At 34.0% G+C, this 14059-nt stretch overlaps 1 protein-coding gene and 1 long non-coding RNA gene across 2 annotated transcripts; one reads left to right on the top strand and one right to left on the bottom strand.

Moving 5' to 3' along the window:
- Nucleotides 1-1203: 1203 nt before the first annotated feature.
- On the top strand, nt 1204-3674 carry LOC111437191 (cytochrome B5-like). Its single transcript, XM_023075449.1, has 4 exons — nt 1204-1326; nt 1436-1527; nt 2987-3053; nt 3142-3674. Exons 2-4 carry the CDS (start codon nt 1441-1443, stop codon nt 3402-3404), a joined length of 417 nt encoding a protein of 138 aa, XP_022931217.1. The 5' UTR covers nt 1204-1326; nt 1436-1440; the 3' UTR covers nt 3405-3674.
- LOC111438070 lies at nt 3110-4630 on the bottom strand. Its single transcript, XR_002709658.1, has 2 exons — nt 4400-4630; nt 3110-3385 (listed from the first exon to the last, which is right to left on the bottom strand). It is a non-coding gene; the product is annotated as an uncharacterized LOC111438070 (long non-coding RNA).
- Between the last annotated feature and the right edge of the window lie 9429 nt (nt 4631-14059).

A 14059-nucleotide genomic window follows, 5' to 3' on the forward strand; every position in this document is an offset into this window, starting at 1 on the left:
TTGTCTTGTATATGTTCATTTAATCAATCAATTGTGAGTTTTGTGTGGCTTATCTTGAGTGGGTTCGTGTGTAGTTGGTCTAAAGCTCACGATTTTCGACAATAAGGTTTCTCGATCTTTCTCTCTCTCTCTCTTTCATGCATGCGATCAGTGAACTTTGCTTTTTGAGCTAAAACTGGATGTGTAGTACTTCTCTACACATGACCCACGTATACGAACATGGACCCACCAGGTAGGCATATGCGGGCATATACATACCCTTGGACTTGCACTTCAGCTAGCGAACACTCACACTGTCAAAAGCCACAATGGGAAAGGAAGGCACATAGTATTGAGGTGTACACAATATCATATCATACAATCATGGTGAACATAAATGTTGTAAGATACGTATCCATACTAATTAATAACAAATATACAAAAATACATGAGGTCCCAGTAACTTCAAATCATATAATATGCAGATCGTACATTCTTCTTTCATAAACATTTTCATGAACACATTTCTGGCATGACAACATTTCACAGTTTTGAAAACAATCATGCTAACATGTCGTGCATGACATATCAATAGCATATGTTGTAACATAATTCATAAAATACGGCACATTGAGGGGCTACATAGCACATATCATTCTACATCATTCAATTCATCGGACTATTCCTTGGATACTAGATGCCCTTTCTTAAAATTTAATTCTAAGTTAGTAAGTCATATAAACCTAATTTTGTAAAAAAAAATAATTTAAAAAATAACCATATTAACCTTAAAGTCTCCAAAAAAGTTGAAACTAATATAAAAGGGTCCAAGCATATCAAAGCTAAGCCGAATCCATCAAGAAGTCGATCTAGAGCCGTTTGAAAATGTATTCTCCACTTTTTCAATTTAACAAATGTCGGACAATTTTTTTTTTCCGTTTATAATTTTGAGTTATTACAAGTATTACGTTGAACTAAAACCATTTTAAACTTTAAAAAACAAAATTTGAGCATTAATTATATATTTAATACAGTAAAATAATGCAAATATTCAGTCAATTTGTAGGCATCACCTTAACCAATGTCACGTGTAATACAATAATTAAGCCATACATCACGTTTTAATCAAGAATCACGTGGACGAAATTAAAGAAAATATTGGGCTCTTCTTGGCAAAAAGTTACAAAAGCAGGGACTAAAATGAAATTCTCGCAACAAATTCATTGGGCGTTTTTTATCTCCACCAAGCCGGCCAGATAAAAGCCTTGTAAAATGGCTGGTTGTCATTACCAGAAGAAATCGTGCTGATTTGGGTCTTTTCTCCAATTTCCCTTCAACGCTTAATCCGTAAGAAATTCATCTTCTTCCTCATTGCTTCTGTATTTGAATCGTCTGATTTTCTAATTTAATCGATTGCTTCAGTGTGGATTGAGCTTGACTTTTGTTTGCATTTCAGCTGAAATGGATTCGGATCCTAAGGTTTTTGTCTTCGACGAAGTGGCTAAACACAATCACCAGCGGGATTGTTGGCTTATAATCTCTGGAAAGGTCTGATATCATAATCTCTCTTCATTTTTTATCTCCACATCGAAATTTGGTTTTCTCTGAACTCAATCGTAACTGCTACTGGAACTCTAGACTTATATAACAGTAGATAGAGGGATGGGTGATTAAGAAACTGATGATTGTGTATTCTATTATGATTATTGCTCTTTGATATCTCCGCGAGTTAGAACTCGCATCTGACTTACCGTTTGACTTTATGACATTTGATTAGGTTTAACATCGTAGGGAGATGACCAATATGAGATTTGAACTTATTACTAGTAGATATGGTCTGTTTTAGCCCATTATGTATCGCCATTAGCCTCATAGTTTTAAAGCGCGTCTACTAGGAAGAGGTTTCCACACCCTTATAAGAATGCTTCGTTCTCCTCTCCAACTGTGGTGAGATCTCACAATCCACCTCCCTTGAGGGCCTAGCGTCCTTGCTGGCATACCGCCCGGTGTCTAGCTCTAATACCATTTGTAACATCCCAAGCCCACCGCTAGCCGATATTGTTTGTTTTAGCCCGTTACGTATCACCGTCTGCCTCACAATTTTAGAACGCGTCTACTAGGGAGAGGTTTTCACACCCTTATAAGGAACGATTTGTTCCCCTCTTCAACTAAGGTGGGATCTCACAATCCACCTCCCTTTGGGGCTAGCGTCCTCGCTGGGACACCACCTAGTGTCTGGCTCTGATACCATTTATACATCCCAAGCCTACTGCTAGCAGATATTGTCCTTTTTGAGCTTTTCCTTTTGGACTTCCTCTCAAGGTTTTTAAAACGGGTTTGCTAGGGAGAGGTTTCCACACTCCTATAAAAAATGTTTCATTCTCCTTCTCAACTTATCTGAGATCTCACAAGAAGGGTGAGAGACAGGACGTATGGTCTTTGTAGAGTACTTGAACTAGGGGTAAATTGTTTATGGTAGATAGGAAGCTGAATGCACAGAAAAGTCTGCTGCAACTCTAGATTTCTATTAGTTAGGACTATGGAGACTGATATCCTTTATTTCTGGAGCAACTAATATAGATATTGTACTCAAACAGACAGGAACTTATTCCTCTAAGCTCCTATTTCGTGGAAGCAGAATTTAAGGCCTAGAAAGGCCTAGGCTTAGTAGAGAGTAATACTTTGCGGAATCCTTGTTTTAAATTTTAAGCATGGAACGTGAGGATGTTTAGTGGGGATACATCGTCAGCCAAGTTTTATCAGAGCTCTTCATATCAAATTTTTTGGATTCGATCTAACAAGATCTAAAAACTCCAAAAACGATAAGGAATCAACTTAAGGGAAAGTTTTGGAACAGATTAACTAGATGATCAAGATCAAGAGTAAAGAAAACTCGTTTCTAAACTCGTGATTTGAATCACTCCACAAGATAACTTCCCTATTCCTTATATAGTCGTCGTGTTTTACTGCTCTGCCACGAAGTAATTATTGTGCATTCCGATGTTAGGTATATGATGTGACCTCTTTTCTGGAAGAACATCCTGGAGGCGATGAAGTGTTATTATTAGCTGCTGGTATGTTTCAGCTCATATCTCGATTGGTTGTTAAAAATGATTACACCAAGCTATGAATGATTGGAAAAACAATGTTGAGTTTATGCAGAGAAAGATGCAACAGATGATTTTGAAAATGTGGGTCACAGTCTATCTGCAATAGAGCAAATGGAAAAGTATTACATTGGCAATGTTGACATGTCTACGGTCCCAAAGCCGATCGATTATCGACTAGCCGCATCCCAATCGGTAAAAGCAACGACGTCGTCGGCTGAATCTTCAGGATCCTTGCTAACACTACTGCAAATTCTGGTTCCCCTGCTGATTATGGGCGTTGCATTTTATCTGCAATTCTATGGCAAAAAGCAGTAATCATTAGCTTCCTACCAAAAATGCCACGAGATTTTCAATTACTCACTTTATGTTGAAGACATTGATATTACGGGTTTCTCTGCCATTGCCTCTTGCTAATTTCTGAGTAGATAATTTAAAAACAGTTCATTTGTGTCTTGTTCATTCATTATCCTGTTTTCCTTTGTCTTTTGTTCTACAATATTCAACTTTCTGTGCTTGATTTAACACCATTGACTCACCAGACTCGCCAGATATATGAAGTTGAATGAAGATCAATTAATGGGTTGTATCCAAAATGAGTTCCAAGTGAATTACTGTAACACAGCTTTCACTGCTAGCATGTATGATCTTTGTTGAGCTTTTCCTTTCCGGCTTTCTCTCTAGATTTTTAAAACGTGTCCTACTAAAGAGAGATTTTCCTCAAATAGTTCACACCTAGTTCAGTCGAGAACTTCCTCTTTTTTTTTTTTCTTTTTTTTTTGTAGCTTTGGAAATTTTTTTTATGCTACTCTAGGATTGAAAAAACGTCACTTGATGCCACTATCAAACATACTCGAAAACTATTTTGCCTTCTTTTCCATCTAGCATTATCACGAAATGAGCTCTAGCGCCCTATCTTGTTCATTCCTCTCGCATTTACTTGACAAGCTTGACGGTAGCACAAAACAATCCAGCCCGGATTCCCCTAGATGGAAGGGAAAATATGGACAAGTGGAACCAAAGAGAAGCTCCCTTGCTCACGCTACATTAGACCCCTAAATTATGAAGAAGGCGCGCATTGAAGCTCTTCGCTCGATCTCACATTGCTCTATACCAAAATCATACGCCACGGTTTGATGTCACAAGACGAAGCCAAAGCGAGGGCATTTCTAAGCAGGCTTCTGAATCTGGATGCCTAAACGACCTACTGGCTGGCCATTACTACCTATGATCGTGAGTGCGGTGTGCTCGCTGATTGTAAAACCTTTTCCAAGAAAGAAAGTCCAAGAAAAACGAAGGCAGAATGTCAATACCTGTGCAGCCAACGCTTGGTTATCGTTGTTGAGAGCTTGAAAGCGGGAAGCCAGAGTGTTGTAATTAGCAAGTAAAACGCTGTAGTCTCGCTTGTTCTGAAACCATATTGAAACCTGGCGTGGGTGCAACCCCAGCTGCGCGGCGAGCTGCAACTTCTTTGTGGGCTCAAACCTTGACTCTGACTCGAAAATTGATTCGAGTGATTTGATCTGTTCGAACCTTGTTCTGTTTGTGCTCTTCTTTCTCATGGATTCTGGAGGAGAATATTCGTCGTCGTCGTCGTCGTCGTCGTCAGTTTGCATGCTGCTTAAGATCCCAAAACCAGGTGGTACGAGAGTGAATGATTTAATCCAAGACTTGTGGGGGGTCCTTGACAGACCCGAATTTCATTCTCGGCGGGGGATGACCACTATTTTCTTTGTTGTTTCGGAATATTCTATTACCCTATGTATAGGATAAATGGTATCTATGAAAATAAAAATGCTTAGTGAGTAGCTCATTCATTCACTTAATGTATAGGTAAAACGTGTCTATGATAAGCATCTCTATATAATCACTTGAAATCTCAACCTTAGATTATCCAATCATTAGATTCCCCTGACTCTTCCCAATGAATGATCCTCGAAGGTAAGCTTCATCGAACACCTCGAATCATTAGAGTCATGAGGTCTAGCTCTTGGTGAGCCTATCTCGATGAAAAGAACCTTACGATTGAAGAATTCTAGTTATTCTAACCACAGTTTCTTTGCTATCGATTTAATCATGATAAGGTGAGGCAGACGCTACCTCCTCCATCATCTTCCACTAAAACTTATATGACTCATATCTCGTTAGACAATACATAATTAGATAACTGGTTGGCTATTTTCGATTATGATATTTTAATATTAATATTTATATTTGGATTTAGTGTTTAATTTGGCCTCAATATTATTAATTTTATGACAAAAATATTTGGTTCTAGATTTTGTAATTAATTGAGAAAAAAGCAAGAATATTGGGAGGATTAGGATGAGTCACCATTGCAAGGTGCCCCACACATTTATTTTCTTTAATATCCCAAAAGTTTTTTGAAAATAAAAAATAATAATAATAAATTAAGAACGAATCAGATGAGTTGGCAAAGGATAAGTACCCCTTACCTGTCACAAGACCGCCAACGGCATGTCGCCACATGCCCAAGTCAAACTTAGAATCCCGACACGTCATTTTATAATAATTTGTCGATGACGTGGCAAAATATGAGTGGCTGATTTGATGAGACATTGATTAAAATTGGACACGTTGCGGGGCGGGGCCTTGCTTTATGAGCTTCCCTTGAGCGACTACTGTATGCTCGCCACGTGGTGTCTATTCCTACCGTTGATTTTTTAAAAGAAACATTGCACATTTATCAGACGATAACCATCATAATTATTATATTACGAAATCTTATATGAATAACAATGTAACACTGAAATTAAATTAGAAAAAAAAAAAAAACCCTACATATATATATATATTAAAAAAATTTAGGGATAGTCGTAGACTACCCTTCTCGTCCCACATCCCCGATCAGGGACCCAAAATGAATCCCCGATTTGGTCCAATATCTAGTCAAATTGAGAATCCCTCGCCTCGACTTGCCCCCAGATCGTACCTTCTTTAAAAATTATATCATGACATTTCATTTATGTATTTCATGTCTAACATATTATGATGTCTCACCAGACATAAACATGACCGTACTTCAAACAATTTCATCTAACCTAGCTCATAGGTACTTGGTACCCTAAGTTCATAATGGTTGATCATTCCTAAGTTCAGCTCAACCGAAATTCATATTCTTCTATGATATTTCTTATAGGTCAACATAACTTAATTATCCCATCATTAGTTCTAAATCGTGTTAAATATTATTAATCGTCGAGAAATAGTTTATAGAGTCAAAATAGCTAATCAAACACATTTTTATTTAAGAAAAATGTTTTTTTGTTTTATTTTCACTAAAGTCCAATACTGATTAAATAAATAAAGATTATGGATTTATTTTACCAGCTGTTTTAGTAGGCATGAACATGGCTAAGCTTGAGTGGTCAAACTTTAGTGGCTACAAGATTTTTAAAATATATATTTTTGTGGGGTCAATTTTTTATTTATTATTTTCTAATAATTGTCGTTGGACTTGAAAGCATATATTTTAAAATTTTAATTTTATTATATATCTGATTTGGGTATGATTCAATTCAATTATTGTCAATTATTTGCCATATCTAATTATTGATCTTATAATAATAATTTGTTATTATGAAATGAATAATTGAGTATTTAGATTATTATTATATGGCCAATAATTACGTTAGCAAATAACTAATTTGATTGGACAGTCCGTAATATTTATAAATTCTCATTTAAATGGAGAATAAGGAAGAGATCATAAAAAATATTTTTCATTAGATCGAGTAAGAAATTATATATAAAAGTATTTAGAAGGAATATTTTTTTTTCTAAATTAATATAAAAAACGGAGTAAAAACCTTCTCGAGGAACCGAATCTTGCAAATTCCCTGTGAGAATCTTCGCTGTAATTCCATCGAAAAAATAGAAAATTTTGCGATAAATGAAAATTGAAATAACTTTTAACTAAATATTGGAAAAAGAGAAATAAAATAGTGAAATAAATGTTATGAAGGCAAATTTGACATGTGGTTAATTAGGTAGTTGCTGTCAAAAACACTTTTTCAAGATCTTCAAAATAGACTTTTCCTTCTCTTCTTTATTTTTATTATTTTAAAAGTTACGATATCAATCACGATCTGATCTAAACGTTCATATAAATTATATTTATAAAAATGGTGTTTCACGATTATTTTCTATAAATGATTGACGGATGATAGTGCAGCTTTTAAAAAAATATGATTAATTTTAAACAAAATATAAAGGTGAGGAGCACTTTTCAATATATATAATATCGAGATATTAATTAGAATGAACGTTTTTATAATGTAATATTATTGCCAGAGATTTAACTAAGTTAGGTCTACATTTATTAGCATTCTAGTTTAATATTCTACGATCTCGAACAAAAGTAGTTGAAGTGAGATTGAGATCTTGCTTAGGTACGTAGGTAGTACGATGGAATGGTAACTACTAAGACTTTGTGGTAGGATTCAACTTAACCACCATGACCATTATAGATTTAAGAAAGGAACTTGTACTTAGATCGCTATCGTTCCTTTTACTCTTAAAAGCTAGTTAGTCTAAAACGTTGATTTGAATCATAGATTACATAGAGAAAGAGGAAAAAAGGGTAATAAAACCGACCCACGTGCTAAGGGGGAAAGAAAAAAACATCGAAGACTTTAATCTTTTGATTCGAATCATCTACTTAGTCTAAAACGTCTTTTTTATTTTGTAGTTATTTGTGTCTTTATTATTAACGACAGAAATCGGTCAAACTGGGTGTTGTCCCTGTTGAAGCGTGTTGAGATCGTTGAAATGAGATAGATCCACTCCAATCGAACATAAAAGAATTGATCACAATGAAGCGAATATAAATACGGTCCGCATGAGAATCACTTACAATATTATCTTGAACTAGAGATGTTCATAAAGGTATAGAGCTGAGTGTCACCGTAACGCTAATTTCTCTTGACTTAGATGAAGAAATTCAAAGTCGAATAATATTATATTTAAATTGGTAGAATAAATAAAGAAAGTGTTATGTAATTATGTAATAGGGTAAATATAAATTGTAACGTGGAGATGAACTGGCAATGGTGGAAATGGTGTGTTAGTTTGGCCCAACTTTGAATGAGACAGTGGTTGGAAAGCCAGGGTTGACCCTCTGACCAGAAAGACATTAAAAAAGTATGAGAAAGAGCTGGGGCCTTTGTCGGTCATCTCCTCGAACTCCTCAAACGGTTTAAAAAGCTACACAAAATCAATTCTTTGAAGTCTTTCTTAATCATTCGATCTTTAGAATTGTTTGCATTTGGAGGTGGTCTCGATTCACTCGAATATTCATCTTTTACTCACGTATCATTTTTAGCTTTTTTTTCTTAATAACGGGTTTATTGCTCTTGTACTATCGTCCATCTGTTGGATCGAGAATCGAACTTGAGTGGTTAGGTGGTGGGGTTAAAGTCCAACCTTGCCTTTCCACTTCCTCTTCTTATAACCCTTCCAAACACACAACTCTTTCTCACAATTATCCATTCATCTCTCTAGCTCTCTCTTTCCCCTTGAAGAAGAGAGAGAGAAATGGATAATTAGGGTTTTGAAGATCAAAAAAAATGAGAGCTTTTAACTTTTTGCTTTTTCTTTTGAGGGGAATGTTGTCTGGCTCGAGTACACTTCTTTTGATCCATATTTCAATTCATTCTCGATTTCTCGAACGTTAATTTTGGTTCGTTATAGTGTTGTCGGACCAGGCTTCATTCCCCCCAATTGTTTCTCTCATTGTTAGCCGTTCGAGTTTTTTTTTACCCATTGAACAAGGTTAAATTTCTCCTCTTTTTCCTTTTTGGATTTGTGGGTTATGCTTATAATCTAATGTTCTTACTGTTAAATCACCAAGTTTTGATTTTTTTAAACAGTAAGTTTACATGAATGATGAAGTTATTTGAGTGTTCTTCTTGTTTGTTAGTTTATTGTTGTAATTGAGGTATGATGGTGTTTTTGTTGTCAGTCCATAATCATTACACAGATTCTTCTCATCATGCCTTTGAGTATCTCATCTCTCTCTCTTTCATTTCGTTATTCGTTCTCTACTTCGATTTTTTACCTTTCAAGTTTATCGCTAGCAAATATGGTCTTCTTTGAACTTTTTCTTTTGAGCTTCTCTTTAAAAATTTTAAAACGGATTTACTAGGAAGAAGTTTCTACACCTTCCTTTGAAGTCCAACGTCTTTATTGACACTCGTTCTTCTCTCAAATCGACGTGAGATCTTATCAATATAGTTGCTTTTAGTTGTATTTGTTTTTTTATATACATTACAGTCTGAGAAAAAGAATCCCATTTGAAAAAAGAATCGAAATTTGAATCTAACTCATTTCATCACCTTTGAATTGTGCAAGTAAATGCATACATTTGAGTCCTTTGGAAATTGTACTTTTTTAGGCATTGTAATATCCCACACGCACACACAAAGCCTTTGCTTTGTTTATAAAAGGAAATGATTAACCCATAAGTTATGAATTCATTAAGTGCGACCCACATCAATGATCCAAACAAGAAAGACAGAACAAGGTAGCTAGCTTTTGCCCTTTCTTTGTGTTTTTTAATCCAAAACAATCCTAAGCTTGTTAGACATGTAAATGAGCTAGATTTCAACGACCCAACCGCTAAATCTTCATAAAGATTTGATTTTTAGGCAAGAATTTGCGATGGGCACGTTCAGTTGCGCTACGCATTCTCGCTGGACACGTGTTAGTTGTAGGAAGTATGGTTTCAAAAGTGACTTCATTTTGCCAGTTCAGTTTCAACTCCTCACTTTACGCTAGCAGACCCACAGGTCAGGCTGGGATTCTACACTCTTTCTTTCTATGTGGGATGATACCGAAGAGAGAAGGGAATGCATGAGAGGTCCATGTGCGCGTGGGTCATGTGTAAAGAAGTACTATACATCCAAACTTATTGGAAAGTGAGACCAAGGTCATAATGATTATGAAATGATAGGTTCCAACATGATTACATGTAATTGCATTTCCTAATTCAAATAGTGGGACTACTTACTGAGTATTTTTAAATACTCAAGTCACGTGTTACTTTATTTATTATAAGTATAGGTAAGACACTCCTGTGCAAATGATGATGTCGTTGGAACCAAAACTACGATACAGGACATTTTTGTTACTTTGAACTTCATGTTATTTTGTTTCTGCTATTTCATTGATGGTTACTATTATATGAAATGAATTTTTCGAATATTTAAATTCATGAAATATTTTAAATGAATTTTTATGTGTATATTAGAATATTATTAAATAATAAAAAATTCACTTTTGTAGAAAAATAAAGGACAGATGAATTGGTAATATATATATATATATATTTAAATAGGATAGGCAGTGGAACAAAATAAATTTGGAAAGTTAGACTGGACCGTTAGCTGGCCCAACTATCCTGTCTGAAACGATCCAATCAGCCCAAATGGTCCAAACTTGTGAGTTATAGGCTCCCAACTCTCCAACCCTCTAGCGATTGGGTTAGATATTTTTTTGGTTTGACTCAACTCAACTCAACTCAACTCAACTCTGTCCTACTTTTAATAAAATTAAAAATAAAGTTATATATTATAAATTTTAAATTTTATGAGATTTTAGTTAATAATAAACAAATACGTAAGATTTTAAAAATCTAAAAATCTATTAGTAAAAAATAATAATAATTTGGAAAAAAAAATAAACTTCAGATTTTTTGGTTTACACGAGAGGGGGAGGATGGGAGAGTTGACGGTTACAGGAACCTTTTGTCTGGTATCAACTATTGGCTTATCGACTTGTCGTTTTGTCTTCTGCCCTTCATTAAACGACACCTCATTGTCATGTCGGCTCTTTCACTTCTATGGGCCCCACTATTAATCCACGTTGTCTTCCTTCTCCCCACACACGTGTCTTTTCATTTGTTTTGTTGGTATACGACGTCGTCGGATTAAAAAAAATAAAAGGTGAAAATTATAATTCAATGGATTAAAAACAAATACTAATTTAATACGAAAGGACAAGAATATATTTCTTTTAAAAAAAAGTATTATTGAGATAAATATGGAAGGAAATAAATGGATGGCTTTTATTTAATTCACTCCCCATAACCCTAATTTGTAATCCGACGTCGTTTTCAACTGAATCCTTGACCTTTTCCTCTCCGAACAAATTAAAAATCCCCCCTACCTAGCCATTTAATTTCTGATTCAAGAATGGGCGGCGGAGAGAGAGGAGGGCGGCAACCCCCCGCCGCCGTGCCGAGAGGGTGTTTGGCGGTGAAGGTGGGGCAGAGAGGGGAAAAGCAGCAGAGATTTGTGGTGCCGGTGATGTACTTCAACCACCCGCGGTTCATGCAACTGCTGAAAGAGGCGGAGGAGGAGTACGGTTTTGATCAGAAGGGGACTATCACCATTCCTTGCCACGTGGAGGAGTTTAGACACGTGCAGTGCATGATTGACCGGGAAAACTCCTTTCACCGCCGCCATCACCACCACCACCACCTCGGTTGCTTTCGGGTTTCATTCTAAATTCCACACTTTCATTTCTTAAATTATTATTATTATTTGTCTGTAAACTATTCTCTTAAGGAATACATATATCTTAGAATATTTAATTTTTAACAAATTGATATTTATTATTCATAATTTTCGTAAATTAAAGGTGTAATTTACAACCAAAAAAAAAAAAAATTCCAATTTCCTCTTATTTTAGGGGGGAAAATCCAATTTTTTATATATAAAAAGATAAATATTAAGAATTAAAATTATAATAAAAATCCAAAAAGCTGAAGATTTTTTTCAAGAAAATCTGTGTCCAAAAACCAAGTGGAGCTTTAACATCAATTGATTAAACTGTTGGCCCATTTGACATGAAGCCCAGCCCACAACCAAGTTTCTTCAAATTTTCATTTTTCTTTATTTTCAAGAAAATTATATCCTAAAAAACAATTAAAATAATTCAAAAAGGAAAATGAAATTCATGAACAAAAAAAAATTAAATATAAATTTTTATCTTTAATTTACAAATAATTTTTTAGGAAAAAAAAATTAAATGTAGATCTAACCATTGGGTATAGAAGAAATGCAGAAAGATTTATCTCATTAACTAATTAAAAAATAATAATAATAATAATAATAAAAATAAAAAAAAGGTTGTTGGTGGAGTAGCTTGAAAGCAAGTCAAAAGAAAAGAACAAGTGAATGATTCAAACTGGACACCTAATTCTTTCCATTTATTATTATATAAAAGTTTTATGTACTCACTCCAAAATGATAAATGATATATATATTAAAGTTGACTTTACATTTGTGACTTGGAGTAAAGAAGAGTTACACGAATGGACTAATAGCATATCTGAATGAGAGCGATCTTAATGATAAGATGATTAAAAAAAATTTAAAAGAATTAATATAAGCTGCACCTTCTTTTTTCAGTACGTTAATCATAGGAATTAAAGGTTAATTAGAGACTTTTGTGAGATATATGTGAATGAGGGCAAAATATGCTAAAAAAACTGGTGTCCAATTAATTTTATTTTTATTTTTTCTAATTTTACCAAATTAGGAAGAAAATGATGGTTGATAACCAACCCAATGGGTGGGGGTTAGGTTTTAAGTAACATTAACAAATTTGATAAGGAGATTTGTGAAAGGAAGAACAAATAATCATCTATCCATTGAATTTTTCAACCTTATAATTTCCGAACATTTCAAGGATTTTATCATTTTATTTTTTAAATTAAAAATATAACCAACAAAGAAAAAAAAAATCAATAAATTTAAAATATTTTGAAATATTTATTACATTTAATTGGGATAAATTAACAAATATTATTAATATATATATATATATATATATAAAAGTAGAGTAATTAATGTGGGGGCACCGTGTGATCAACATCATGCGGTGGCGGAGAAGTGAGAGAGGTAAGTGTATACCTACCTATACCGTGACATTTCCGGCGGACATCACGGGCCAATTTCATTTTTATTTAATGTCATGTGTCTACTAATTACAACCCTACCCCACTTCTACTTCTTATTATGATGTGTGTATATATATATATATTTCCTTTTATTATAAAAAAAAAACATTTTCTATTAAACATAATTAAAAAAAACATATTTGGGATGAATTTTTTAAAAATAAAAAGAATTAACGGCTAACCAGTACAACTAAATCATATCCTATTTTAAAGATTATTATGAAAATTAAAATATCATTATAACTTGTGAATGTTTAATACTTTAATTTTACAAGATTTTAGTTATTAATATAATATATTGTTGAACACAACCCTCTGTGTAAGACTAGCATACTCTATTAAAACTAATCAAGTCACAAATGTAAAATTCCTAAATTAACTTTTTTTTTTTTTTAGTTAATTTTTTTTAAAAAATAATACTTTTATTGTAATGTAAAATAATAATGAAAGGGTGATAGAAGGACCACAAAAGCCCATGTGCCCATGTGAGTCTCTCTAAGCATAATAACAAACACAATGCAATTCAATTAATGCATAACAAATCCAATTCCTCTTTTACAAAACACTAAACCTTTTTATGCTAATTTCTTTTTTCTAATATCTTATTGTAAATTTAGATGTTAATTCTTGATGCAATATATTTTCCAAAAGTTCCAACCAAATGTGTTCGATTTCATTTTTTTTTTCAAAATTGTGTTCGATTTCATTCACTTAGAAATTGTGGAAGGGAAAGCCATTAATGAGACAGCCAACAGATTGGTACTTGAAATTCCATGGCAGCCAAAAAGAAACAGAGGAAAAGAACATGAATGCAATGATTCAAAGCAAAGGGTCCCAATTCAAAATTCATCACTGCCCTCTCTTCCCTTCCATTTCCACTCTGTAATGTTCCAAAACATAATCACACTCTTCGTATCACTTCCAAATTCCACTGAAACAACCAAATATAACAGAACCCAACAAAAAATTTCATGCACATTATCCCCTT

The sequence above is a fragment of the Cucurbita moschata genome, unplaced genomic scaffold (genome assembly GCF_002738365.1).
Source record: "Cucurbita moschata cultivar Rifu unplaced genomic scaffold, Cmos_1.0 Cmo_Scf00001, whole genome shotgun sequence".
In the NCBI taxonomy this organism is placed as follows: Eukaryota; Viridiplantae; Streptophyta; class Magnoliopsida; order Cucurbitales; family Cucurbitaceae; genus Cucurbita; species Cucurbita moschata.